Source organism: Cetorhinus maximus, chromosome 9 (genome assembly GCF_964194155.1).
Source record: "Cetorhinus maximus chromosome 9, sCetMax3.hap1.1, whole genome shotgun sequence".
Classification (NCBI taxonomy): Eukaryota; Metazoa; Chordata; class Chondrichthyes; order Lamniformes; family Cetorhinidae; genus Cetorhinus; species Cetorhinus maximus.
In genome coordinates this window covers 5631607-5657023 of record NC_135887.1, presented here as the reverse complement: position 1 = coordinate 5657023, position 25417 = coordinate 5631607, and the positions used below count along the sequence as shown (strand labels likewise).

At 42.5% G+C, this 25417-nt stretch overlaps 1 protein-coding gene across 2 annotated transcripts in view; it reads left to right on the top strand.

Moving 5' to 3' along the window:
• Positions 1-25417, top strand: part of acaca (acetyl-CoA carboxylase alpha) — a 295703-nt gene that overhangs the window by 17351 nt on the left and 252935 nt on the right. For both annotated transcript variants that reach the window (XM_078547966.1, XM_078547965.1), the window contains exons 3-10: positions 7760-7892; positions 9462-9600; positions 11181-11290; positions 11839-11920; positions 13595-13693; positions 15439-15545; positions 20328-20438; positions 23003-23212. In XM_078547966.1, the coding sequence (XP_078404092.1) occupies positions 7760-7892; positions 9462-9600; positions 11181-11290; positions 11839-11920; positions 13595-13693; positions 15439-15545; positions 20328-20438; positions 23003-23212 (991 nt within the window). The remainder of the gene's footprint in view (positions 1-7759; positions 7893-9461; positions 9601-11180; positions 11291-11838; positions 11921-13594; positions 13694-15438; positions 15546-20327; positions 20439-23002; positions 23213-25417) is intronic.

Here is a 25417-nt window from a genome sequence, read left to right as displayed (position 1 = left end):
GTGATTGTTCGAAGTCAGTCATCTCAGTTCCAGGATGTCACTACAGGAGTTCTTCAAGGTAGTGTCCTCGGCCTAACCATTTTCAGCTGCTTCATCAATGACTTTCCTTCCATCATAAGGTCAGAAGTGTGGATGTTCACTGATGATTGCACAATGTTCAGCACCATTCACGACTCCTGAGATATTGAAGCAGTCCATATCCAGATGAAGCCAGATGTAGACATTATCCGGGCTCGGGCTGACAAGTGGCATATAACATTCATGTCACACGACTGCCAGGCAAGAACCACCTCCAACAAGAGAGAATCTAACCATCGCCCCTTGACATTCAATGGCATTAGCATCACTGAATCCCCTATTGTCAACCTGGGGGTTACCATTGACAGAAACTGAACTGGATAGGCCATATAAATACTGTGGCTACAAGAGCAGGTCAGAGGCTAAGAATCCTGCAGTGAGTAACTCACCTCCTGACTCCCCAAAGCCTGTCCACCATCTACAAGGCACAAGTCAGGAGTGTGATGGAATACTTTCCACTTGCCTGGATGAATGCAGCTCCCACAACACTGAAGAAGCTCGACACTTTCCAGGCCAAAGCAGCCTGTTTGATTGGCGCCCCACCCACAAACATTCACTCCCTCCGCCACCAACACACAGCTGCAGCAATGTGTACCATTTACCAGATGCACTGCAGGAACTCACCAAGCCTCCTTAGACAACAACTTCCAAACCCATGATCTCTACCACCTAAAAGGACAAGGACAGCCGATACATGGAACACCATCACCTTCGAGTTTCCCTCCAAGCCACTCACCGTCCTGACTTAGAAATATATCACTGTTCCTTCACTGTCGCTGGGTTAAAATCCTGGAACTTCCTCCCTAACAGCACCTGAGTGCACCTGCGCCACAGGGACTGCAGTAGTTCAAGAAGGCAGCTCACCACCACCTTCTCAAGAGCAACTAGGGATCGGCCAGGAATGCTGCCCTTTCCAGCAATGCTCAATCCCATAAAAGAATAATATGTGCAGCAGAATTCAATGCAGAGAAGTTTAAACTTTGAAAAACGTTTTTGCAGTTATTTACTTTCCTCTTGATTTATGCATACTTTTCTCTGACAAAGTTTATCTCCTAGATGGTGTAGAAATTACTCCATAGTGTCATACCATTGCTAAAAAGAGAAGCAGACCATCTAGCAGCTGAAGAACATTATTATAGCTGCTGAAGTATCTGAACCATAAGATCAAACATGTTTTGTTAATTGAAAATAAATTATTTGAACCAGTTCTAGAGTCATAATATTTTAGATGCTTTATTAATTTACAAAAAGGAGACACTGAATAACAAAGAACATGCTGAGTATGCTGGTTATATAATCTGTATTTATGTTTTACTAGAGTGTTTATGCCAATTAAAATTGGGAAATAATAGGCTGGTTGTCCAGAGTGATTTGTACCTGTCAGTTGTATTTTCACTGGTTGTATTGCTTTTACTTATTAGTATATTTTTCTTGATTTTTATTTGTTGTTCTCACTTGGCAAAATAGGGACACAGGTGACAGCTCAACTCCAAACCTCTAGCCCCTGCTAGCAATGGTCAGATTAAAACCCTGGAACAGGTGTTCACCTTCTCAAGCTCCCAATGGTGTTGTAATGCACAATGCCCTAATGCGTTTACTAAATGTAAGCTTTCTCTGGCAATTAAAACATCTTTGAGCATTGCAATCACCATCACTAGAGAAAAAGTACTACAATCACCATCACTAGAGAAAAAGTACTGAGCAAACTATTGGGATTAAAGGGTGACAAGTCCCCAGGACCTGATGGCCTACATCCCAGGGTCTTAAAGGAAGTGGCAGCGAAGATAGTGGATGCATTGGCTATAATATTCCAAAATTCTCTGGACTATGGAAAGGTTCCAGTGGATTGGAAAAATGCTAATATAATGCCCTTATTCAAAAAGCAGGGGAGGCAGAAAGTAGGAAACTATAGACCAGTTATTTTAACGTCTGTTGTTGGGAAATTGTTGGAATCCATTATTAAGGAAGTAGTAATGGGGAATTTGGAAAGTCAAAATGCAATCCATCAGAGGCAGCATGGTTTTATGAAGAGTAAATCGTGTTTGATTAATTTGCTAGAGTTCTTTGAAGATGTGACAAGCAAAGTGGATAATGGGGATCCTGTAGATGTAGTATATCTGGACTTCCAGAAGGCCTTTGATAAGATGCCGCACAAAAGATTAATACACAAGATAAGATGACACAGAGTTGGGGGTAATATATTAGCTTGGATAGAGGATTGGCTAACCAACAGAAAGCAGAGAGTCGGGATAAATGGATCTTTCTCTGGATGGCAAGCTGTAACTAGTGGGGTGCCACAGGGTTCGGTCCTTGGGTCCCAACTATTTACAATCCAAATTAATGACTTGGATTCAGGGATAGAAGGTACTATAGCTAAATTTGCAGAGGATACCAAAATAGGCAGGAAAGTAAGTTGCAATGAAGAAATAAGAAATTTACAAATGGATATGGACAGGTTAGGTGAATGGGCCAAAATTTGGCAAATGGAGTTTAACTTGGATAAGTGTGAGGTTATCCATTTCGGCTGGAAGAATAAAAAGGCAACTTATTATTTAAATGGAGAGAAACTTCAGAATGCTTCAGTGCAGAGGAATCTGGGTGTCCTCATGCATGAATCGCTGAAAACTAGTATGCAGGTGCAGTAGGTAATAAGGAAGGCAAATAGAATTTTGACATTTATTGCTAAAGGAATAGAGTATAAAAAATATGGAAGTGTTGTTGCAACTGTACAAGGCATTGGTGAGACCACACCTAGAGTACTGTGCACAGTTTTGGTCCCCTTACTTGAGGAAGGATGTAGTTGCATTGGAGGTGGTTCAGGGGAGGTTCACTAGATTGATTCCAGAGATGCAGGGCTTGTCTTATGAGGAATGATTGAGCAGTTTAGGCCTATACTCGCTAGAGTTTAGAAGGATGGGAGGAGATCTAATTGAGGTATATAAGATGCTAAAGGAGATAGACAAAGTAGACGTGAAGTGGATGTTTGCCCTTGTGGGGCATTCTAGAACAAGAGGCCATAGTTTTAGGCTAAATGTAGAAAATTTCTATGGTCTTGTGACGGACAGTTGCAACTTCATCCTTCAAAAGGAATATCAAGTTCTCCAAACAATCAGATTCAAATCAGATGAGGAGGAATTACTTTTCTCAAAGGGTCGTGAATCTGTGGAACTCACTACCTCAGAGTGCAGTGGATGCCGGGACGCTGAATAAATTTAAGGAGGAGATAGACAGATTTTTAATTAGTAACGGGTTGAAAGGTTTTGGGGAGAGGGTGGGAAATTGGAGTTGAGGCTGAAATGAGATCAGCCATGATCATATTGAATGGCGGGGCAGGCTCGAGGGGATGAATTGCCTACTCCTGCTCCTGGTTCTTTATGTTCTTATGCTGGGTATATTGCAGAGATTCACACCAGAGATAACTACCGTCATATGAAATGCCTGCTGTACCCAAGACGAAAATATGACCTGCTGTCAGGATGGTGTGTGTTGAATGTGTGTTTTTATATGTTTTTGACATGTATGTGACTGCTCTCTCATTCTGTCTATATATGTGCTTGTGTCTGTATCTCTTGTGATTTTGTGTATGCATGTGTGTTTCTGTCTGTCATTTCATTTGTATGGATATGTTTTTTGTCTTTGTCTCTCTTTCTCTCTCTCTCTTTTCTGTTTGTGGAGTTATCTATCTGTCTTGTGCTCTTTGTATCTATCTCTGTTTCACATTCTGTCCTTGCTCTCCCACAACTGCCTTTCCCTTCCTGTGTCTTTCTGTCTGTTGCTGTCATGCCATGTTTCCCTCTGTCTCTCTTCTTTTCTTTTCCTGCGAACCTCTCTTTTATCTTCTCTTTTTCTGGGTGATTTTATGCATGTGTCTCTGTCTTCCTCTTTTTCGCAGCCTGTTTTTATTTATTCCCATTTTTCTCCCTCCCTCTGTCTCCCCCCTCCCTCTATGTAGTGGTGTGCTTCTCTGATGGCACAGCAGAGATCAGGAACTCTGCTGCATGAGGAACTACAGACAGAAAACTTGGTTTTGCTATCTTGAACCTTTTTTTACTTTCTTTCCCCATCTCACCCGAAGTGATTAGTTGCTGGGGTGCAAATTTACTGAGTTGATCATTCTCCAGTTTCTCGCCCAAGTAGCTGTCAATGTTGTGTGAGCTTTCATTTTAAGAGTCTGCTGGCTATACCACAGCTGAGCTTGATCCTGTTATACCCAATGCCCACATGTTGGAACTTCCAGCAAGGGAGTGATTGGGATAGAGAACAGACTGACTTTTCCCAGAGATGCTGAGGTTAACTGTCATGCCATTAGTGCTGCCCTAGCTGAGATCAGATAAAGTTCAAACCTGGACCTTTTTGCATTCTGGAGGAGCAATGGTCGCATCCTGAAGCCCTAGACTGTTTTTGGATCTCAGTGATAATTGAGCCATGGCTCAATGTGAAATGGTACTCTGTCATGGTGAGTTGGAGGTGTGGTAAAGAGATTCATGGGCTAGTTCATCAGAATGTTAAGATGTTAGCTGAAGTATTGGATTCAGCCTAAATTGAAAATGTGAAATTTAAAAAAAAAAAGTTATTCAAAAGTAATCCTCTGAGCAAGCTAATACTGTACTGCAGAAAAAGGACTTATGGTGGCGGACTTGGGATGAGTCTGTATTGGGTGCAGGCTTGAGGTCAGGTTTAGTGGAGCCCTGTTTGTGCTGGTCCTCCAGCTCCTAGTGGGACTATGCAGGTTAATACAAAACAGCGTGTGTACATTGCGAGTCTCAATGGATTACTCCAGGAATAGATGCTAACGGAATTAAAGCTGTGCTCCTTCAATGCAGTGTGAATATCACCTTTAGGGCACGAGCTTGCTAGCTGCCCACGTATTATCCTGCGCTAAGCCTTGCTCGCCTTTGGGTCTTTCCTGCTTGATGTCCACTGGCTTTCAATCCTTGCCCTCATCTATGCAACCTGCCACAACCTCACCCTGGGTTAATTGTGCAAAATTCTTTAGATTCCTGTCCTCTGGCCCTGTGACTTGGACCTCCTGTACAATCTTGCTCTTCACCTTTTGGTGGGCAGAGTCTTCAGCCAGGGAAGGCAGCCCACTTCTTGGGACTCTCACCAAGCCTCACAGCTGCCTCCTCGCCTTTTAAAAGTCTTCTCAAAATCCATTTATTCTTTTAAGTTTTCAGCCACTTCTCCTAACTCCCCCACAAAGGTTCAGCATTGATTGCGTTTCTCCTCTGAAACATTTTTAAAATGTTTTCTTACATTAAAGAAATTATAGAAATAAAAGTTCAAGTTGAAGCTGTTGTACCATAAGCGTGGAGTGCAATGCCCTCCTGCACTTCCCCCCACTATTCCTGCCATGTAACACTATATTTTCCTTGTCTACTTCACCCAGAGAAATTACTCATCTGACCCACTTGCTTTTTTGCACTGCGGTTGCATTAGTTTTAAACTGGGACGAATCCAGGGACCTGGGTGAGGGTGGGGAATTTGTAACAGCATAATGTCTCCAGCTTGAGAGTTGGTTCACAATCACTTTAATGTATGTGTTGGTTTGAGGGGGGAGGGGGTTTCGTGGAGAGGAGTGAGACAAACGTCAGCACCCTGACATTTCTTGTCAGTGCTATATAATTCATTTCAGCATCAGCAGCCTCACTCAGCTCTGATAAGACTGCAATAGACAGACTGCGTCATCATGCTCAGTGGTAGCTAATTCCTGTGTGAGTATGAGTATGAATGAGAGCCAGAGGATATGCATTCGCTTATCAGGATAGGACTGCTTGTCCACGCATACAGGAATAAAATCAGTGCAAGGGAGCTCTCTCGTCAAGAAGATATTCTCTTCAGAATGTCTAACTGCAACCAGTAAAATCTGCACAATTTTTCAACTGAGTGGTAGCCTCAGTAATCATGGAGGATTCTGGAGATGAGAGCCAGAGAATGATATACTACTTGCTGCGGAGGTTAGTAGGAGGTGATATTATGAAATAAAAATGTGATGTGCAAGTCTGCCTGCTGCCTAATGAGAAGTTCTAATCCTTGCAAGAAATTGTGTGACTATTACTGTCAATTTTAAGTTTACCAGAAAGTGGGGCTGAGTCCTCAGTATGTTAGATCTCTGCAGCACGCAGTCTACAAAGTACCAAGGGTGCAGTGCCTCTCAATCAATCATTAATTTATCAATTGATCAAACTGTGTCTTTCTCCACTCCTGATGGCACTGATCTCCTGTTGGAGGACGGTCCATGGGATCTTCATCAAGTGGCTGTACTTCATGTAGGAACCCAAGTAGGAAATGTCAGTAAGCTATTTGACTGCAGAAGGCATATCACTTGAGGCCAATATTCCTGTTGATACGATGCCTGCCAAGCAGGCACTTTCCAGTCAAGATCACCAAGTAGCAATTAGGAACGGCAGTCTTCACTGATTTATATTTCCTCTTCTTAGCTTAAGGCTATTTAAGTTGATTGCGACACCCTTGCTGCGACACTGAGATCAATTAACTTAACACGGAGCAGTGGTTGTATCTGGCTCTTTTCTGTTTTGCAATACCATACTAGGTGATTATGTTAGCCACATTACCATGAAGGGGTGAGTCAGTGTCTTATTTCCAAGATGCAGCTTCTTTTTTTGCTTGATCCCTTATTATTGTCTCTCCAAGAGTACAGTCACCTAGCATTCTTCAGTTTAATACAAACAGACCTGGAAAGCACACATGTGTGGAACCAGCGATTGGACTCATTCGCGATGCACTCCTAGTTGAATAGTACGTGTTGAGTCATTGTCTAGGCTGTTGCATTAAGAGTGATAACCTGGGTGAGGCCCCGGCAGACAACACTCAGTATATTCAGGAGGGGAAATATTCACTACAATTTTAATATTTGCATAGGTACAGTAACTGTTACAAGGAAAATTCTGTTTGAACCAATATTTTTCTTTGTAATTTTCAAATTGCTTTCTTACAAAGATGTTAATCTGTAAAATTGCTTTTTGCTGCAATTTGTTTAGACGTTTTGCAGAACAACTATTTGCGGAGTGATTGAACAAAGGAAAGGCTCGAAGTCAGGGTTGTAATATTGGGGAATCCATCCAATCCAATTAAATACATATGGGGCAAGATATAACTGAATTCCACTGTCACTTGTTTAAGAAATATCCTCAAACCATTTGCTTTTTGCATATTCCTGCATTGTTGACTTGTTGCTATCTGGGCATAAAGCCATGGATCAGGTAATTTTCCCGCACCCTCCTGACTGCTGTAGTTGCAGATGTCTTGCTGGCATTGAAGCTACCCTCCAGCATCTGTTCAAATTAACCATTATTCATGTGTGAGTCTTCATGGTGAGTGTTGACAGGTTGCTCCACCTAGGGTCACCTTCCAGCCCAGGTGCCCTAACTTAATGTCCACACGTGCACTTCCAGTGGAGGCCTCACCTCCCAGACCTGTAGAGTTCTTAGAAACACAGATCACGTCCATTCTGCCTATTGTGTCAACGCAACTTTCTGAACTGGAGCTATCACTTCTAGCCCCAGCTTTCTGACCTTTTGCTGACACTTGATAAATTCTACCTTTTTAAATATTTACCAGTTTCTTTCAAATTAAGTTACAGTCTCAGCCGTAGTAGCCAAAGGTGCCAACCAATCTACTAAACAAACTGGTTCTTGAAAATTGCTCCTTATCTCCACAGGCCAAGCATGTCAGGGCTGCACTTGATGAGACAAGGAAGGGACAGGAAGAAGTTTGAATTACAGAGAGATTTCACTGTTGCCTCACCAGCTGAGTTTGTAACTCGATTTGGGGGCAATAAAGTTATTGAAAAGGTAAGCAAATATCTTTCACTTCAGCTGGAAGAGGCTGGCTTGGCTTTTTTCTCTTTGGCCAGGCATTATACTCTTGTCAAATTGCAGAAACAGCTCCAAGAAACCCTTTTACTAATCAAATTTGGCTGAGTGTTGCGAAACAGAGTGTGGTTATGAACGGTTGTTTTTCGGACTGGAGGAAGGTATGCAGTGATTGGTACTGGGGCCACTGATGTTTTTTTATATATTAATGATCTAGGCTTGGGTATACAGGCCACAATTTCAAAAGTTACAGATGATGCAAAATTTGTAAGTATTTTGAACTGCGAGGCAGATAGTGATAGATTTGAAGAGGACATAGACAGGCTGGTGGAATGGGCAGACATGTGGCAGATGACATTTAATGCAGAGAAGTGTGAAGTGATCCATTTTGGTAGGAAGACTGAGGAGAGGTAATATAAAATAAAGACTACAGTTTGGTGTAGAAACAGAGGCACTTGGGGTATATGTGCAAAATTCACTGAAGGTAGCAGGGTAAGATGAGAAAGTGGTTTAAAAAAAATGTCGATTCCAAGGCTTTGTAAATAGATGCAGAGTACAAAAAAACAAGAAAGTTATGGTGAATCTTTATAAAACACCGGTTAGGCCTCACCTGGAGCATTGTGCCCAATTCTGGGCCCTGCACTTTTAGGAAGAATGCCAAGGCTTTAAAGAGGGTGCAGAAAACATGCAGGAGAATGATTTCAGGAATGAGGAACTTCAGTTACCTGGATAGATTGGAGAAGCTGGAGAAGAGGAGGTTGAGAGGAGATTTTGATAGAGGTGTTCAAAACCATGAGGGATCTAGACCGGATTAGAGAAAAACTGTCCCCATTGGCAGAAGGGTTTAAAATGATTGGCAAAAGAGCTAAAGGCGACATACATGAGAAAAAAAACCTTTTTAACACAGTGAGTGGTTTAGATTTGGAACGCACTGCCTGCCAGGGCAATGGAGGCAGATTCAGCTGTGGCTTTCAAAAGGAATCGGATAATTATCTGAAGAGATAATTATCTCAACTGAAGAGAAAAACGTTGCAGGGCTACAGGGAGAGGACCTGAGAGTGGGACTGACTAAATTGTGCTTGCAGAAAGCCGGTATGGACTTGACAAGCTGAACGGCCGCCTTGTGCGCTGCTATCATTCTGTGATTCTATTCTTTGCTGTTGTTGCCATGTTAAATAGACCAATGAGAAGAAAGCAATGCCTATTTTGAAAAGAAGATATTTCAAAGATGGGCTTTTTTTAGATATGGTGAAATAAAAGTGATTGGGTGGTGTGCGTCCCATGATTTAAGGGCATGTGGAAAGCAAAAACCAATAAGCCCATCTAACCATCCTTTCTCACACATTTGTAGTCTCTTATATATTTCCATAGAAAAGTGATTATACACAAATAACATCTCTAAACAGCCAAAATTCCTCAAGATAATATTCCAACTTCCAGGACCAATGCCCTTCCTGAAATATTGAATCTTTGGTGTCTAACTTTATCCTTTATAATCTTCGTTTAGTTCAATTTTAGCTGGATCACTTTCTGGACTTTGCCCAACAGGTTCTGATTGCCAACAATGGGATTGCAGCAGTGAAGTGCATGAGGTCCATACGACGCTGGTCTTATGAGATGTTTAGGAATGAGCGTGCAATACGATTTGTTGTTATGGTAACTCCAGAAGACTTGAAAGCTAATGCAGGTCAGTTATCTACAACAACAACAACACACATTTATATGACACCTCTAACATAATAAAACACCCCAAGGCGCTCCACAGGAGCATTATTAAAAAGGAGCATTTGACACCAAGCCTTCCCCGAAGGAGATGTTAGGATGAGTTAAAGGGTAAGGTTTTATCTTAAAGGAAGAGAGCGAGTTTTGGGAAGGAATTCTAAAACTTAATGCCCATGCAGCTGAAGGCATGGCCACAATTGGTGGAGCACAGAAAATCAGGGGAAGTGCAAGGGGTCAGAAATGAAGGAGCACAGTCTGAGGATTGTAGAGCTGAAGGAGTTTACAGAGATTAAAAGGGGTGAGATATTGGAAGGACTTTAAAACGCGGTGAGAATTTTCAAATGGAAGTGTTGCCAGACCTGGAGCCAGTGTACTTCAGTGAACACGGGCAATGGGCGCACAGACCTTGGTCTGTTAGGATTCTGCCAGCAGAGTTTTGCATTAGGTCAGGTTTATAGAAGATGCAAGGTGAGAGGCCAGCCAAGAGAGCATTGGAATAATCTAAGAAGTTGCTGTTGAATGAGCACAACTTGATGGTTATTTACCTGTTGTATGACACAGAGGGCTTCGTCTACTCTGAACTATAAGTTTTGTCACAGACTGCCAACAAAAATAGCTGTTGCAATGAAAGCAGGAATGCCTTTAGCAATCTGGAACCAAGGACATCTCTGCATAATGGGGTCTGCGATTTCAGGTTTAGGGTACAGCAAAGCCCTTTAGTTCAAAGCACTAGTTACAGTTTTTGTTGTGCTGCTTCTGTGGTTTCCGTTTGTTTAGCAGGCCAATATTAGAGCAGTGACAAATGACCTTGCGTGATTTGGTAGGCAAACGTGCTGAGCCACACGGATGAGAGACATCCAGGTTTAATTCCTGGCCTGTGCTGATTGTACAACTGTTTTAAGTGGAATGGTTAATGGAGTTGGATAGGGGAAAGAGAAAGAAAATTACATAGAATTCACAGCACAGAAACGGGTTATTTGGCCCAAATGGTCTGTGTTTATGTTCCACACAAGCCTCCTCCCACTTTATTTTCATCATCTCACCCTATCTACCTATCAACAATATCAGCTTGGGATTCTACTCCTGCCTGCTATTAGCTGACCTCTGTTGAAAAAATGTCCGTGTGGAAGTTAGTGAGCTTCACTGCTTTGGCTCTCACAAAGAATGGCCAGTTGGGAAATTGGTAGTGGAATGGTACCCGTGCAACTATACACCTAGCAACAGTCAGAGGAAGGGGGGGGGATCGTTGTGGACAGGCTGGGGAGAGAGGATGGTCAGTCAGTTCATAATAGTGACCAGGGTGGCAGGCTGCTGCTCATCTCAGAAGTCCTACATGGTGAAGTGCTGCAAAAATGAGAAGAACCGATCAACACTCGTTTTTAAAAGACTTGGTTGTTGTTCACATTACTTCTAGGCCACTTCCCTTATCTAATACTGTTCTTTTGGCAGCTGTAACACATTATGGTGAATTCAGGTACTGACTTTGTGCCTCTGATCTTTGAATGTTCCTTCAAACTTGTGATCTGAAATGCTTTTGCTTTGCAGAATACATTAAAATGGCAGACCACTATGTTCCTGTACCCGGAGGACCAAATAACAATAACTATGCAAATGTTGAGCTGATACTGGACATTGCAAAGCGGATCCCAGTCCAGGTACTGTGAGGAAAAATAACACTTCTTGCTAACGCTAATCTTAAGCAAACCTTTCTTATCTTCTAACATGCAAAGTCTTTCCTCTTTAAAATAGTCGAACTCCTAATTCCTGGTGCTGTAATTTTTAATGTTATAATCAACTGAGAGATGATTCTGTTAGAATTGTTTTCAATATCACTTACTGTTCCATTTTTTTCCTTCCTCTCCCGCTCCCTCATTTTCTTCTTTAACTGGGTTGCAGTATTGGACAAGGCCATATAAACCACTCTGATGGGGAGGTGTGAGTTCTGCCACGTGGTACTGATGCTTCTGAAATGATGGGTCAGTGACATTAGCAACCCTGCTGAAAACTGGCAAACTTGTAACTAGTAAGGCCAGCCATAAGTGGATGGCATTCAACACCCTGTGTAGATCTGTCATTGGGAAGCTAGTGGTTTATCCCTGCAGCTACCAGTTGTTTCCATCTTGGTTCTTTATAAAAAATTATATATAGTCAATGATGTAAAAAGAATGCATACAGATACATGTGTTATCTCTTCCATTTACAGGCGGTATGGGCAGGCTGGGGCCATGCCTCTGAAAATCCCAAACTGCCGGAACTTCTTCACAAACATGGCATTGCTTTCATGGGTAAGAAATATTTGTTCTGACCAAGTGGAACTGTCTCAGCCTCAAGTCATTTGTTAAGGGACATAAAAAGAAGGAAAGAACTTACACTTGTATAGCACCTATTGAGTCCTCAGGGTGTCAAGTGTTTTGCAGCCAATGTTATTTGCAAGTAAATATGGCTGTAAATTTGCAAAGAAGATCCCACAACTGTAAATGACCAGTTAACTTGTTTTGGTTAAGGAATGAAAGTTGGCAGAACAACAAAGCTCCGTGCTCTTTTTCAAGAAAGTGCCATGGTGCCTTTGGCGTCCACTCAAACAGGCACCTCCAACAATGGAACTCACTGTTCTTATTGCATTGAATTGGCAACCTATATTACATGCTGAAGTTCCAGAGTGGGACATGAACCTGCAAACTTCTGATACAGAGGCAAGAGTGTTACAACTCTTTAGTCTCGCTAATACTTTCTTTAGTCTTTAATGCTATCATTACCCCTCCCTTTGTTTTGTGTTCCATGACATCTTTGTCATTTAATCTCCCCCGCCCTCTAACCTACCCCGATCTTCTATTTTGCTCCACCTGCCCCTCCCCAATTTCTCTACAGCATAAAACACATTGCATTTCTACCTCTGTTTAGTTCTGAAGAAGGGTCACATTGGACTCGAAACGTTAACTCCGTTTCTTTCTCCACAGATGCTACCAGACGTGCTGAATTTTTCTGGCATTTTCTGTTTTTATTTCCAATTTCCAGCATACACAGTATTTTGCTTTTACTATATAGAGTGTTAGAACTATCATTTGTAGCTCAGTTGATACCAATCTCGCCTCTGAGTCGCAAGGTTCTGAGTTCAATCCCAAACCAGGACTTGAGCACAAAAGTCAAGTCTGACATCCCAGTGCAGTATTTAAGGAGTGCAACCTTGTTGGAGATGCCTTCTTTCATATGAGACATTAAACGGAGGCCCCATCTGCCTGCTCAGGTGGATGTAAGAGATCCCATGACACTATTTTGAAGAAGAGCAAGGGAATTGTCCTGGCCAATATTCATCCCTCAATCAGCATCACAGAAACAGATTTATCTGGTCATTATCCCATTTCTGTTTGTGAGAGTCTGCTGTGTGCATGTTGGCTGCCACATTTTCTACATTACAACAGTGATGCTCAACACTTGATGCTCTATGTTTCAAAAAATACTTCATTGGCTATAAAGTGCTTTGAGACATCAGGTGGTCGTAAAATGCGAGTCTTTCTTGATTTTTAATTTCCCGTACTGACCACATATCATTGTACGTTTCAGTTACTCTTAGACTGGGCCCTTGTATTATTAATGTCACTGTCAGTACAACATTTCATTAATGTCTTACTGCTAAATCAAGGGTATATTTCTGTAACTCTCACTACAGTAGTCTATACACTTGGCATTGCCTTTGGCTCCATCACTAGTCAACCGCATAAAGCAAGTTTGGTATAAAATATCCCTTTCATTAATACAGTATGGTATTCCTTGCATTGCCCTTGGCCCCTACTGTAATCAGTATGAAGTCTTAACATATCTTTCATTTGCTATCAATAAGCTTTAGTGTACTTCACTGCTTGAGTAAAGGGGCTCTTTAGAGATATCACTGAATCACCTTCTGGTGCTGTATAATTTGAACTGAGATTTTGTTCAAAGTGCTTGCTTTTTCTCCTCTTCAGGTCCTCCAAGTCTAGCTATGTGGGCGCTGGGTGATAAAATTGCCTCATCTATTGTAGCACAGACTGCAGGAATCCCCACTCTCCCCTGGAGTGGCAGTGGTAAGTCAGTGATCTCAGTAAACAAGCAATGTTTTCCTGACTTTAACTCCGATAACTGGATGGGGAACCTTTCTGTTATTGTGAAAGATGGGGAACAACAGACTTCTGTGGCAAATCAATTTATGATAGGTTTTTGATTGTCAAGCCTGTATTGTGACTTATGTCATACAGACCAGAAGATAGCAGGCTCAATTTCTGATCTGCATGAATCTTTTAAAGATGAGGCAGCAGCTGAGTCTCTACTTTGGCCACAATGTATACAACTAAGTTGTGTCTACCAACATTTGTTATCTGACCTCACTTCAGTGAGGTAGTTGAGGGGTGTAGGCACCTATGTATCCCTCCCTAGTAAGCGAAGTATTTTAAGGAAAAAAGGAGTGAAAATAGTGGTAACTGAAGGTAAAACCTAAAAAAAAACACATCAGTTTGAAATGCACTGGTGGTTGTCTTAATGAACCGTCTGCCGTTGTGGTCATGCAGGGCTACTTTGGGTAAAGTTTGAAGCGGAATTCGTTTCTTGAAGCGAAACCACTCTGTGATTATAAAACATGAAGAAATAGGTCCTTTGGAATAATGCTGCAATTTTTTTCTTTGCACAGTGCTGCCATTGGGAATTCAAAAAATGAACTTGATGAAAGGTTGAGGGTTTGGCCAAGTGGCAGTGACAGGATGTTATTGCAGTTCAAGAATGGGAGCGAAATGAAGTGTAAAAAGAATAATTGGTGACGAATGTATGAAGCAAAGGGAAAGAAGAAATGAAATTTTTGTTAAAAGCCTTATGTATAGTCTTCTTAGAAACAACCCCTATACTCTGAAGTATAGTATATGTGTGCAAAATCTGTTGATTTATAATAGAATCCACTTAAGTTTTGATCTGATGAGTTGTCTCCTGTATCTTTTACTGCCTCACTCACACACACACACACACACACACACCCCCCCCCCCCCCCCCCCCACCCCACCCACCCCCCACCCCCCCCCCCACCCGCCACCTGATTCTTTTCCACTCCATGGTTCCTTTGGGTCATGCAAAAATCATTGCTAGAGATAAGTTTTAGAGGAATGAAAGCTGGATGAAGTGACCAGGCGTATGGGAGGAAAAGAGAGTTTGATCCTTTCAGGAGAAAATTGTTATAATGTTCCAGGGTAGGGCATTTATGTAATATTCATAGGACCAAACTTATCTTTAGCTGCTGTAATTATTTAAAAGTTTACACAAGTTTCTTATACACATTTGATATTGCAGAGAGTATGTTAGCTCTCCTAGCCATTTTATATACAACAACTAGGGGGCAACATGGGTTTGAGGGGTTGAAGCAGCCAGGGTGCTGTTCCCAATGCTGCTGTTGACTGACCATCAAGAGGGACAGGAGTGTGGCCTGGTGGAGACTCCCTTCCGATTGCCCCTCCATTCAGTTTCCACCTGCTGCCACCTCTTATCAGCAGGACGTGGATGGAAAGTTCAGCGGAGTGGGCCATCAAACATCTACTTTCGCCAATTAGCCCTACGTGTTGCTGCTCCACTGTGTTGCCATATTCGAAGAACATATACGTGAAACCTCTTCATGCAAAGTGAAAGCTGTTAATGCCAACTGATCGGAAGACTGTGTATTTCTCCTGTATTCCCTACCCAACCCCTCTAGCTCTATTCTCTCTCCTCCCACTCCTAACCTGTCACCAGATCCAAATCATATATTTTCTTGGTATATGAAAGTGCAATTCAGTTGGTTAACTTTTGTTTATAGGGCTGACTATTGAATGGACAGAAACTGAACCACGGAAACTAATTGTGAGCGTTCCTTCTGAGCTGTATGAGAAAGGCTGCATCGCAGATGTGGAGAGTGGTATGAAGGTGAGGGGGAAAAACAGTCCTTTTAAATGTTCACCTACTGCCTTTGATGTCTGTGGTAATGTCTCAATAAGTGGAGAAGCTGGCACAGTGGCCAATGTAAAAGCAACCAAGAATGCAAAGAATAAGAACTTGCATTTATGCAGTCTGCATCATGCTTTTAGAGTGTCCCAAAGCAGTTCCCAACTAGTAAAATACTTTTGAAGTGCAGTCACTGATACAAAGTAAGAGAGCAGCATTTTGTACACAATACAGTCCCACAAACAGCATAATTTCTGTGAAATCTTATATTCCCACCTGAGACCACTGGCGAGAATTGGTGGCGGCAGCGCATAGATTCCGTCCCTGGCACCGAGAGTCAAAAGCCTGTCAAGTTTGGTTTCATATTGCAATTGCTTGCTAATTTCTATCCTGCTTTTATGTTATGTGGCACCAGAATTTCAAAGCACCAGCAGTGAGTGTCATTTAGATGTAGGCTGAAATCAAATGCGAAGTTGCTCAGCTGTGGGAGGAAAGCAGTGAAAGCTTTTTTGCTACCTGAGTGGGGGAAGTAAGCATGAGGATTCTAAATGAAAGGTGAGAGGGGTGAAACAAAGTGAGATGCTCAAAGGAGGGGAAAGTGCTGGAGAAGCGTGGAATTAGCACCTTCACCAGTCTCACTTAAAGTTTCAATCAATGCTGAATGTTTTAATAGCTTTGAAGACTCCAAATAAGCAGCCAGAATTTGGGAGTGTTCTTGTCGAGTGAGAGCTGCTGGCTGATAGAACGTACAAACATTCACATCCCGGAACAGGAGTAGGCCATTTGGCCCCTTGAGCCTGCTCCACCATTCAGTAAGATCATGGCTGATCTGATCTTGTGACCCCAATTCCACATTCCTGCCTACCCCCAACACCCTTTGACTCCATTGTTAGTCAAGAATGTATCTATTTTTGCCTTAAAAATATTCAATGACCCCCGCCCCCACAGCTCTTTGGGGAAAGACTCTCAACCCTCTTAGAGAAAAAAATTCTCCTCACCTCAGTCTTAATTGGGAGACCCCTTATTTTTAAACTGTATCCCCTAGTTCTAGTCTCGCCCACAAGGGGAACCTTTCAGCATCCACCTTGTCAAGTTCCCTCAGGATTTTATAAGTCTGAATAAGATCACCTGTCATTCTTCTAAACTCCAATGGTCAGAGGCCCAGGCTGTTCAACCTTTCTTCATAAAATTAAACACCCCGCTACCCGCACCCCCCTGGAAAACAGATGCACTCTGCTGATTCCACTTTACCTACATCAATTTCATTGCGGCAATGAACCGCTGACTAATTCTGGATTCCCTCTTATTGTCTCCTTCCTACTCGTCATTTGCTACCAGGATATATGATCCTAATATTTACTAGTAACCAGGCCTATGTAGCTGAAGTTTTCACTATGACCATTCACTTTAGCCTTTTGGCTGCTGTTCTGAACCTGAGCTCGTTACTGCTATTTCTGTTTCTTTCCCCCTTTTTCGATTTCTCTTCTCCTTACCCCACCTAGATTCCTCTCCTGTCTTCATGCTTTCTTTTATTTCTCTTCTTATGGGTACACCACCTTCCCAGATTCCTACCCCAACCCTTCAGTACTCCTCAACCTTCCTACACTCCTGCCGCCATTCCAGGCTTAACTCCCTCCCTCAGCCTACAGCTTCCCTCTGTGCCTCTCTTGAAATTCTCTGAAGGACAGCATCAAAGAGTTTTTTGCTGCTTGCTTACAGCAGTGATCCCAACCGTCCCATTCTACTCTCTTGCCAAACTTCATGCTCATCATGCCTGCTAAGGGTTAATCTAGCCAACTTCTTCCCATCCAACTTAATGCACCCAGCGCTGACCCTGTGAACTCTGCTTTGAGACCATCTGGTCAGCTGTCTCTGCCACTTCTCTCTCTTCCTCCAGTCCACCAGTCCCAGTGTCCTTGAAGGTATTGTTCCTCACCACTGTCCCGCCCCCATCCCTGAACTTTTATCTTTTTCCACTTACTTTCCTATCTCGCCTCAGGCCGAGCTCATCTTGTCTGAGAACCACTTCCTGCTCCCTCAACCTTATTCCCCTAATGTGCTAACCCCCAATTTTCTTTCCTGGCCCCCATGTTAGTTGATATTGTTAACAGTTTTACCTCTTCCGGTACTTTTCCCCCTCTCCTTCAAATCTGCTGTCATCACCTGTGTCCTCAAAAAAAAAAACCAAAATCCTTGGTTCCTCCATCCTTAGTTCTTGAATGTGCTGTTGCCTCCCAAATCCATGTCAATCTTTCCTGGAATTCCATGTTTGAATCCCTCCAATCAGGTTTCCACACTGCCACAGTGCCAAAATAGCTCTTTATCAAAGTCACAAATTATATCCTATGTCATTGTAATAAAGATAAGTTATCCCTCCATGTCCTTCTTGACTTGTCTGGAGCCTTTAACATGGTTTCCCACACCATGCCTCTTCACTATTATCCAGTTGGGTGGGACTGCATTCGCCGACTTCCTTTTTCATCTATCCAGTCATAGCCAGAGAATCGCCTGCAATGACTTCTTCCTGACCCCACACAGTTAACTCTAGTGTCCCCCAAGGATCTATCCTTTTTCCCCATCCTATTTCTTTACTTGCTGCCCCTTGGCGACATGATCGGAAAACACAGCAGCAGTTTCTGTATGTACACCCAGCTCGACCTCATCACCACTTCCCTTAAGCCCCTCCAATGTCTTTTAAGTTGTCAGATTGTTTGCTGTCACACAGTACAGCTAAATATTGAGAAGACCAAAGTCATTGTCTTAGGTGGCTGCCACATAATCCGTTCTCTAGCTACCAACTCCATCCTCTCCCTGACAACTGCCTGAAGCTGTTCACTTGCCACAGATCTGCCACCTGCCACAGATCTGCACCATCGCTAGGACAACCTGCTTCCACCTCTGTAACATCGCCCGACTGCCTCTGCCTCAGCTCATCTGCTGCTGAACCCTCATCCATGCCTTTGTTACCTCTAAACTTGACTATTCCAATGCAATCTTGGTTAGCCTCCCACATTCTGCCCTCCATGAACTGAGGTCACCCAAAACTCTGTTGCTTGTGTCCTAACTTGCACCAAGTCCTGTTCATCCATCACCTATGGGCTCCCACTTATGCAATGCCTCGATATGTTAACAATTTCATCTTTGTTTTCAAATCTTACCATGGCCCTCCCTATCCCTGCAATTTCCTCTAGCCTTCTGAGATATCTGTGCTGCTTCAATTCTGACCTCTTGAACATTCCTAATGTTAATTGTTCTACCATTGGTGGCCATGCCTTCAGTTGCTTTGGCCCTGAGCTCTGTAATTTCATTCCTAAGCCTCTCCTCCTTTAAGACACTACTTTGAAGCCTGCCCCTTTGACCAAGTTTTTTGGCAACTGCTCTAATACCTCCTTATGTGACTGTCAAATTTTGTTTGCTAACACTTCTGTACACTCCTGTGAAGGGACTTGGGAAACTTTATCAAGTTAATGATGTTATATAAATACAAGTTGTCATTGTGTCTGTCCCTCTACAATATTGCAATTTTGTTCTATGAAAGGTATGTTTCTTCCCTTCCTACTTGATCATTGAGGGTCCTAAAGGTAACGGTGTGTATAGATATGTTTACACAGCAAATTTAGTGCCTGGAAAGTAATTTTAGCTTTGTGCTAGTGCTAAACTTGTGGAGTCAAGGTTGTATTCTGTCTGCAGGAGCGAAACAGAGTAAAAAAGATGGTAGTCTCACATTTAGCACAGCATGGTGTGTAAATTCAGCTTTGTGTTAAACTTGGGCTACAAGTGTTCAGGTGGTCCTTTTGGCCTATAAGTGTCCTCAGTTTAAATGCTGTTGATGTTATGTAGTGATGGTACTGCATTAATGAAGATGGATCCCTTTCCGACTGTAAATAATAGGCTTTACTATGAGGAAGAATAGCACAGCCATGGACAAGTACCAAATGCTCCAAATCTAAGAGCTGTGGGTGGCATGCCACCTGGACTGGTTTATTCTATACAGGAAAACCCTTAACTTACTTGGGGCCGCTACCACACCTGAGGCTGGGGAATGGGCCTGTAATGCCAGTTTCCTACTCTAAAGGTGAAAGCCAGGGAATTTCTACAGGAGTATGCTGGACATGAGTTCTGTCCAGACTGCGGAGACCTGGTGTGCGTCGAGGCAGGACCAGCAGAATAGCGTCGCCTACTGGATTTCCTGCTCCTCTCAGCTCCAAAGCATGAAAATGTGTCAAATGCCAACAAGATGCAGGCATACTGTACTTTTCCTTAACTGAATTGAGGCTCACACTATTTCCTGACCTGGGTCATGACCTTGAGCTCAGTGCTTTTCCATCACTCTGCCCCTCCCTATAACGGATGCCAATGATAAACCTATACTGATGTGGGGTCCTATTTGTCAAATTTAAACTTCCTGACAAATTTCCCTGGAAACCTCTGGAACATAAACACCTCTTCCCACAGACAAATTTCAGATTCTTACTATGGCAGAGTGGAATCCTGAGTATTTGGGTCTGAAATGTCTTCTAACAGTGATTCATTTGTCCAGGCACTGGACTAGACAGAACTCAGTGCTTAGTATTAGACTGGCACCGGAAATAGGGGGATAAGTGCTGCAGCTCTGTTCCAGTAAACTTACCTCATGTTTTCCTAGTTTTACCAACAATTATTTCACCAGGTCTAAATTTGTATGGAGTGTATTGGGTGGCTCTGGATTGGTATATTTCATAGAATTTTATCTTTAATCTTTGTACCTTTTATTGCATGTGTCAGGCTGCAGAAGATATCGGTTACCCAGTGATGATCAAAGCCTCTGAAGGAGGAGGTGGAAAAGGGATAAGAAAAGTGAATACTGCTGAGGATTTTCCAAATCTTTTCAGACAGGTGGGTGATTCAGATATTGCAGTACGATAAACACACAAAAGGTGGATTCTGTTGCCTGTTGAATAATACTGTGCTGGTAATATGGGTTCTGACTCCCATTATCTGGAGGGTGTCTTTAAAGTCCTGATGCAGCACCAGCTTAAAAAGATGCATTTATTGTTGTGCTGCTGAAAGCACAGATACCAGACAATGGAAAAGGGATGAGTCTCCTTTAAAGTTGACATTGGGTTTCCTTGTGAGTTGAAACAAGCTGTGATATCCAGCTATTCTGTTTCACTGAATATCCAAACCCGCTTTGCTGGACACTTTGGAATTTACTTTGTTCTGATAGTGCACTGGTTAATTCATCCATTTAAAATTCCAGGCTGGGATTTTGTGAACAGCATCTAATTCCTGACGTTGTAACTGGAACTTCCACTTTCTCTGCTCTTTCTCACGTGATTATGATTAAAAGTGCCAGCGGTGTGCATGCAAAATATCTTTTGATTTAGCAGCGGAGAGGCTTTTCATTGGTGAAATCTGCCGTCAGCTGACTATGCTGCATCTACGGCCAGCCAATTAAAGAGTCTCCTGGTCAAACAGGGAGGCTCTACATCACGGCCACGACTTTCCTGATCAACTACGTTGCCGTTAACACCAGGCTTGAGAGCACAAAGGTGGCACGGGCGTTTATCAAAATTAAATTTCACTTTTAAATATTTCGCATTCCATTGCTTTCACTTGATGTGCAACGTTGTTATTTGTTGAGACTAGCTTAGAGAGTAAATATACTGGCATCGTTGCTTCATAGTTGGCAAGCAATGATGGTAACAGGGGAGTTAGGGACAGATCCTTCATCGTGGAAGAAACTGTTGTGTTTTTTCTTTGTTCACTGTTTATTGAATGTTCGTGTTAGTGCCCTGTGTTGTACTTGCCACTATTGTGGGATGTGGCTGAACTTGCAGGCTCTGCTGGTCCCACCCTCCTATGCATTGTAAAGGAAATTGTCAGAGAGCAATCTCATTGGGGTTAATTGAAATGTTGTAGGTGAACTCAAAGCCCTGTAAGGACTCTGCCAGCCAACACCCTGATATGGACACACATTTGAACGGTGCTGACACCAACCTTTAGGCCACTCATTTTCTTACCTTGACTACACCCAGGACACCAAGTCCTTCCCACTTTACCCCTCCATGTCTCCAACCCCACTCCAAAACCCTGTCACCCCTGACTCACACTTGTTGGTCCTGAGCCTCCATGCAGGAGTCTATTCTCCTGTTTCCCTCCTTTTGTGCCATAGAGTTAAACAAGGAAAACAGCTGACCTTTTTTGAAGGTAGGGCATAATTTTTAAAAGTTTTACGCTCTTGAGTATTCATAGCATACAAGTTTATTACTAGGCACTTGCTAAGGCTGGCGAAATGCTTGATACGCCGCTAACTCTATCTCTTCATCTCAACCTGCCATCGGGAAATTGCAATTTCCCTTCCCGCCGAATTAAGTCAGCCCGCACGCCACTGAAAATCATGAACATTAATTAGCACAGCGCCAGAAGGGATTAAACCTGTTTATCTTCAGGTGGTTCCTTCACTGTGGGCTGCAGGGGAGGAGGGGCAAAACGATCAACGAAAATCTGAAAATTTCTTAAGATTGCTTTTAAACCATTGTGCTTTTGTTCTTGAACTATATTGTCCCCTGTCGTGGATGTGATTATGTCTGTTTGAACATGGGAACAGCAGAATTACTGATCAACTCTCAGCTTTGAGGACATGTATACATCAATCTGTTTATCTTGTGCAATAGAATTTCTTGCATTAATTTGGCTGAAGCTATTTTTAAGCTTTTTTTTAAACAAACAGTCACTTACTTGAGACTAAGTCTCTTATAGTTGTGGAGAGGTACAAAAATATGAATATAGAAGAGGGAGGACCATCAAGTTGATCTGTCCATAGAAGCTTACAGTCACCCCTCCCCACTCCTATAGCCCTATAGCATCTAACTTCTCTTGAATATCTCCCTGGGCCATATACCAACTATGCTGAGAATGGAAAGGCAACCTATGCACAGGTCTCAGTGTCATGTCTAATTCTTTTGCTAGAAGGAACCCGAGGACAGCCCAGGACTGAATCTCTTCTGTGCCTTTGTTACCATGCACAAATATCAATGACGTGGCACAGTGAGCAACTGATCCAGTGACAACGCCCCCACCCCCCCTCCACCACCCACCAAACAATATTATTTTTGTTTAGCACTCATCCTTTTACCACCCTCCCCATTCACCTATCCAAGGAACAATTTTGCCCTTTCTTAAAATGGTATTTGGGAGATATACGAAAATGCTCCAGGTATGGTTTCTTCTGATGGTCTGGCTGAGATTTGGTATAGGGAGATGGTAGATGTGAATCTGCCGTTTTGTTCAGTCCTTTCAGATGCATTTCTTGCACAGCTCAACTAAAGGTTTAGCTTGAAAATGAAAAGGGCAACATCAAATTTCCATTTTGATAGAAAAGTATTTGAGCGATGATTCCAGTTCTTTTTGGAGGTGTTGTTTTCAGGAGAAGATTGGCATTTCTCTTTTTATTTCAGGTACAAACAGAGGTCCCTGGCTCTCCAATTTTTGTGATGAGGCTCGCCAAACATGCACGCCACCTTGAAGTCCAAATTCTTGCTGATCATTATGGCAATGCAATTTCCCTATTTGGCCGTGATTGCTCAGTTCAGCGTCGACATCAAAAGATTATCGAGGAAGCCCCTGCAACGATTGCTACCTCATTAGTGTTTGACAACATGGAGAAGGTGAGCACAGAAGGTCTTGTCTGTACCACTGAGATATCTATTGGAATGAATTACTTTTCAAAAGGAATATGCAACTGAGTAATATCATGCTGAAGGGCTTTTAAAGCTCTGGTCCCTGAATTTCCTGGAACACTAAAGTTGGTTCTCTGCAATTTCTGGGAGTTTCCAACAATCCTTACAGGGAGCAGAAGTCCTGCATGCCCCTTACAGGGCAAATGATGGGTTAGGGCTGGCGGCTTCCTGATAAGGAGACCAGCTTTGTAACGGAGACGAGTCCACTGAGTGAAGTGCCTCCACCTGGGCCCACTGGTGGAGTCAAAGCCAGGCAAGTAACCTGAACCTTGAGTAAACATTTGGCTTTCTGGATTGGCTCTCTTGCTCAGGGGGCTGATTAGAGCAGTGGCCAGGATTGAAGAGGGTCTGGGTGACACATTCCATGGGCAGACGGGTGCCTGCATTTGCAGGCGCATGGAACAGACAAGTGCCGAAGATGCACCTGAAATAGCACTTGTGCCCGGCTGTTCCATACAGATGAGGCGCTCTCCTGCTGACTGTGCAAACGACAACGGACTTAGTTCTGGATGGCAGTGCTGGGTGTGATATTGACACAGCACACTGGTTTGCAGTGTATGGAATTTTGAGGCCGTGCTGTTTAAAGGAGCTGTACTACATCATTCTAGTGACTATGTGAATATAAAATTTAATATACCAACCATTTTTGAACCTGCTGTTTCAAGTCTTATATTTATGCCAGCATTGATTTTAATGCCTTGCCAATTCCCTCCCTCAAACAGCATTCACTGTTCTTAACATTCTAATCTTTTACGTCCACCTGAGAGGGCAGACGAGACCTTGGTTTACCATCACATCTGAAAGACAGTGCAGCACTCCCTCATTACTGCACCGAGGTGTCATTCTGGATTTTGAGGTCAGGTCCCTAGAATGGGACTTGAATCCACAACTTTTTGACTCTGGTGCGGCTGCTACCAAAACTGACTCTCTGCTCCTGCTGTTAACTTTGACAGAGATTTATGTTACCTGACCTTGCCGTCCGTAATTCGACAGATTCACTTTAGTTCTGACAAGACTTTAATCAATTAAGGCAAAAGCAGGACTCTGGATAGTAAACTTTAAAAGAAGTTTATTTCTAAAAGGAAAAAGGCGTAATTACAAAATTATATGACGGCTTTCACAACTTCAATATCCTGTCCCAGGGAGCGCTCAGTACCTCCACGCCTATAGTTGAACTTGCAGCAACAAGATGGCTCTCAAACCCACTTTTAACCCTCGAATTAGCTTTACATCATATCAAATCGGGCCTTTTGGTCATTTGTTGTTACTGGGTTAATTTTATTGGATTTAGCCATTTATGTACAATGCTCCATGGAATGGAACATTAATACAGTTCATGATCTTTCTTTTATCTGAATTTATGCAAGTCTTCATTCATTCTCCTGACACGTACCTGAAACAGCCAAGGACAAATGAAGATTTGTGCCCTGTGGTATCTGGCTGCTCCCTTTTTTCCACAGACAAAGCTTACAGCAGCAAATTAAGATTTTAAACTTCAAACATTAGAATATTACCCAGCCTTAATAACTACTTGATTAATTACTACTTCTTAAATTATGCATTGAGGCTTGCTACTTATTTAATCATCTGTTTCTGGCTGGTTACTAATTATACAGTTGCTCTTGATTAATACATGTGATTGATTATAAAGCACAGAATACAAATGGCTTCTTTAGCCCAATGTTAGTACAAAACGGTGCCTTGACCTTGTTAGCTTACTACAGTGAATATAATGTGAAAACTCCCTGAAAATGGTTGAGTTAGACTGAAATCTACTGCCAAGGCCTACTTACACTGCCAGTGCATTGCCAATATTATAGTCGCCTTTACATCACTTTAACTGAAATCAGAAAGTACTTCCATTAAAGTTGATATGATGCATGTGCCTGGGATATCAAAATGGATCAGGAAATTTAATTTATTCTTTACTATGTATGACTAATAGCAAGTGTGTTTCAGCCTTTCTATATTAAGTTGAAGGATGTAAAGTGAAGAAACAATGTAAGCTACACCAGTACCACTGTAGAATCCAGGTGGTCCAGATTTGGTCGTCTTCTTGCTGCTCAGGTTTCATCTGAAAGAATAATCATGGGGTTTTTAAAAAGAAACTATCAGCATTGCGTCCTTGAAATC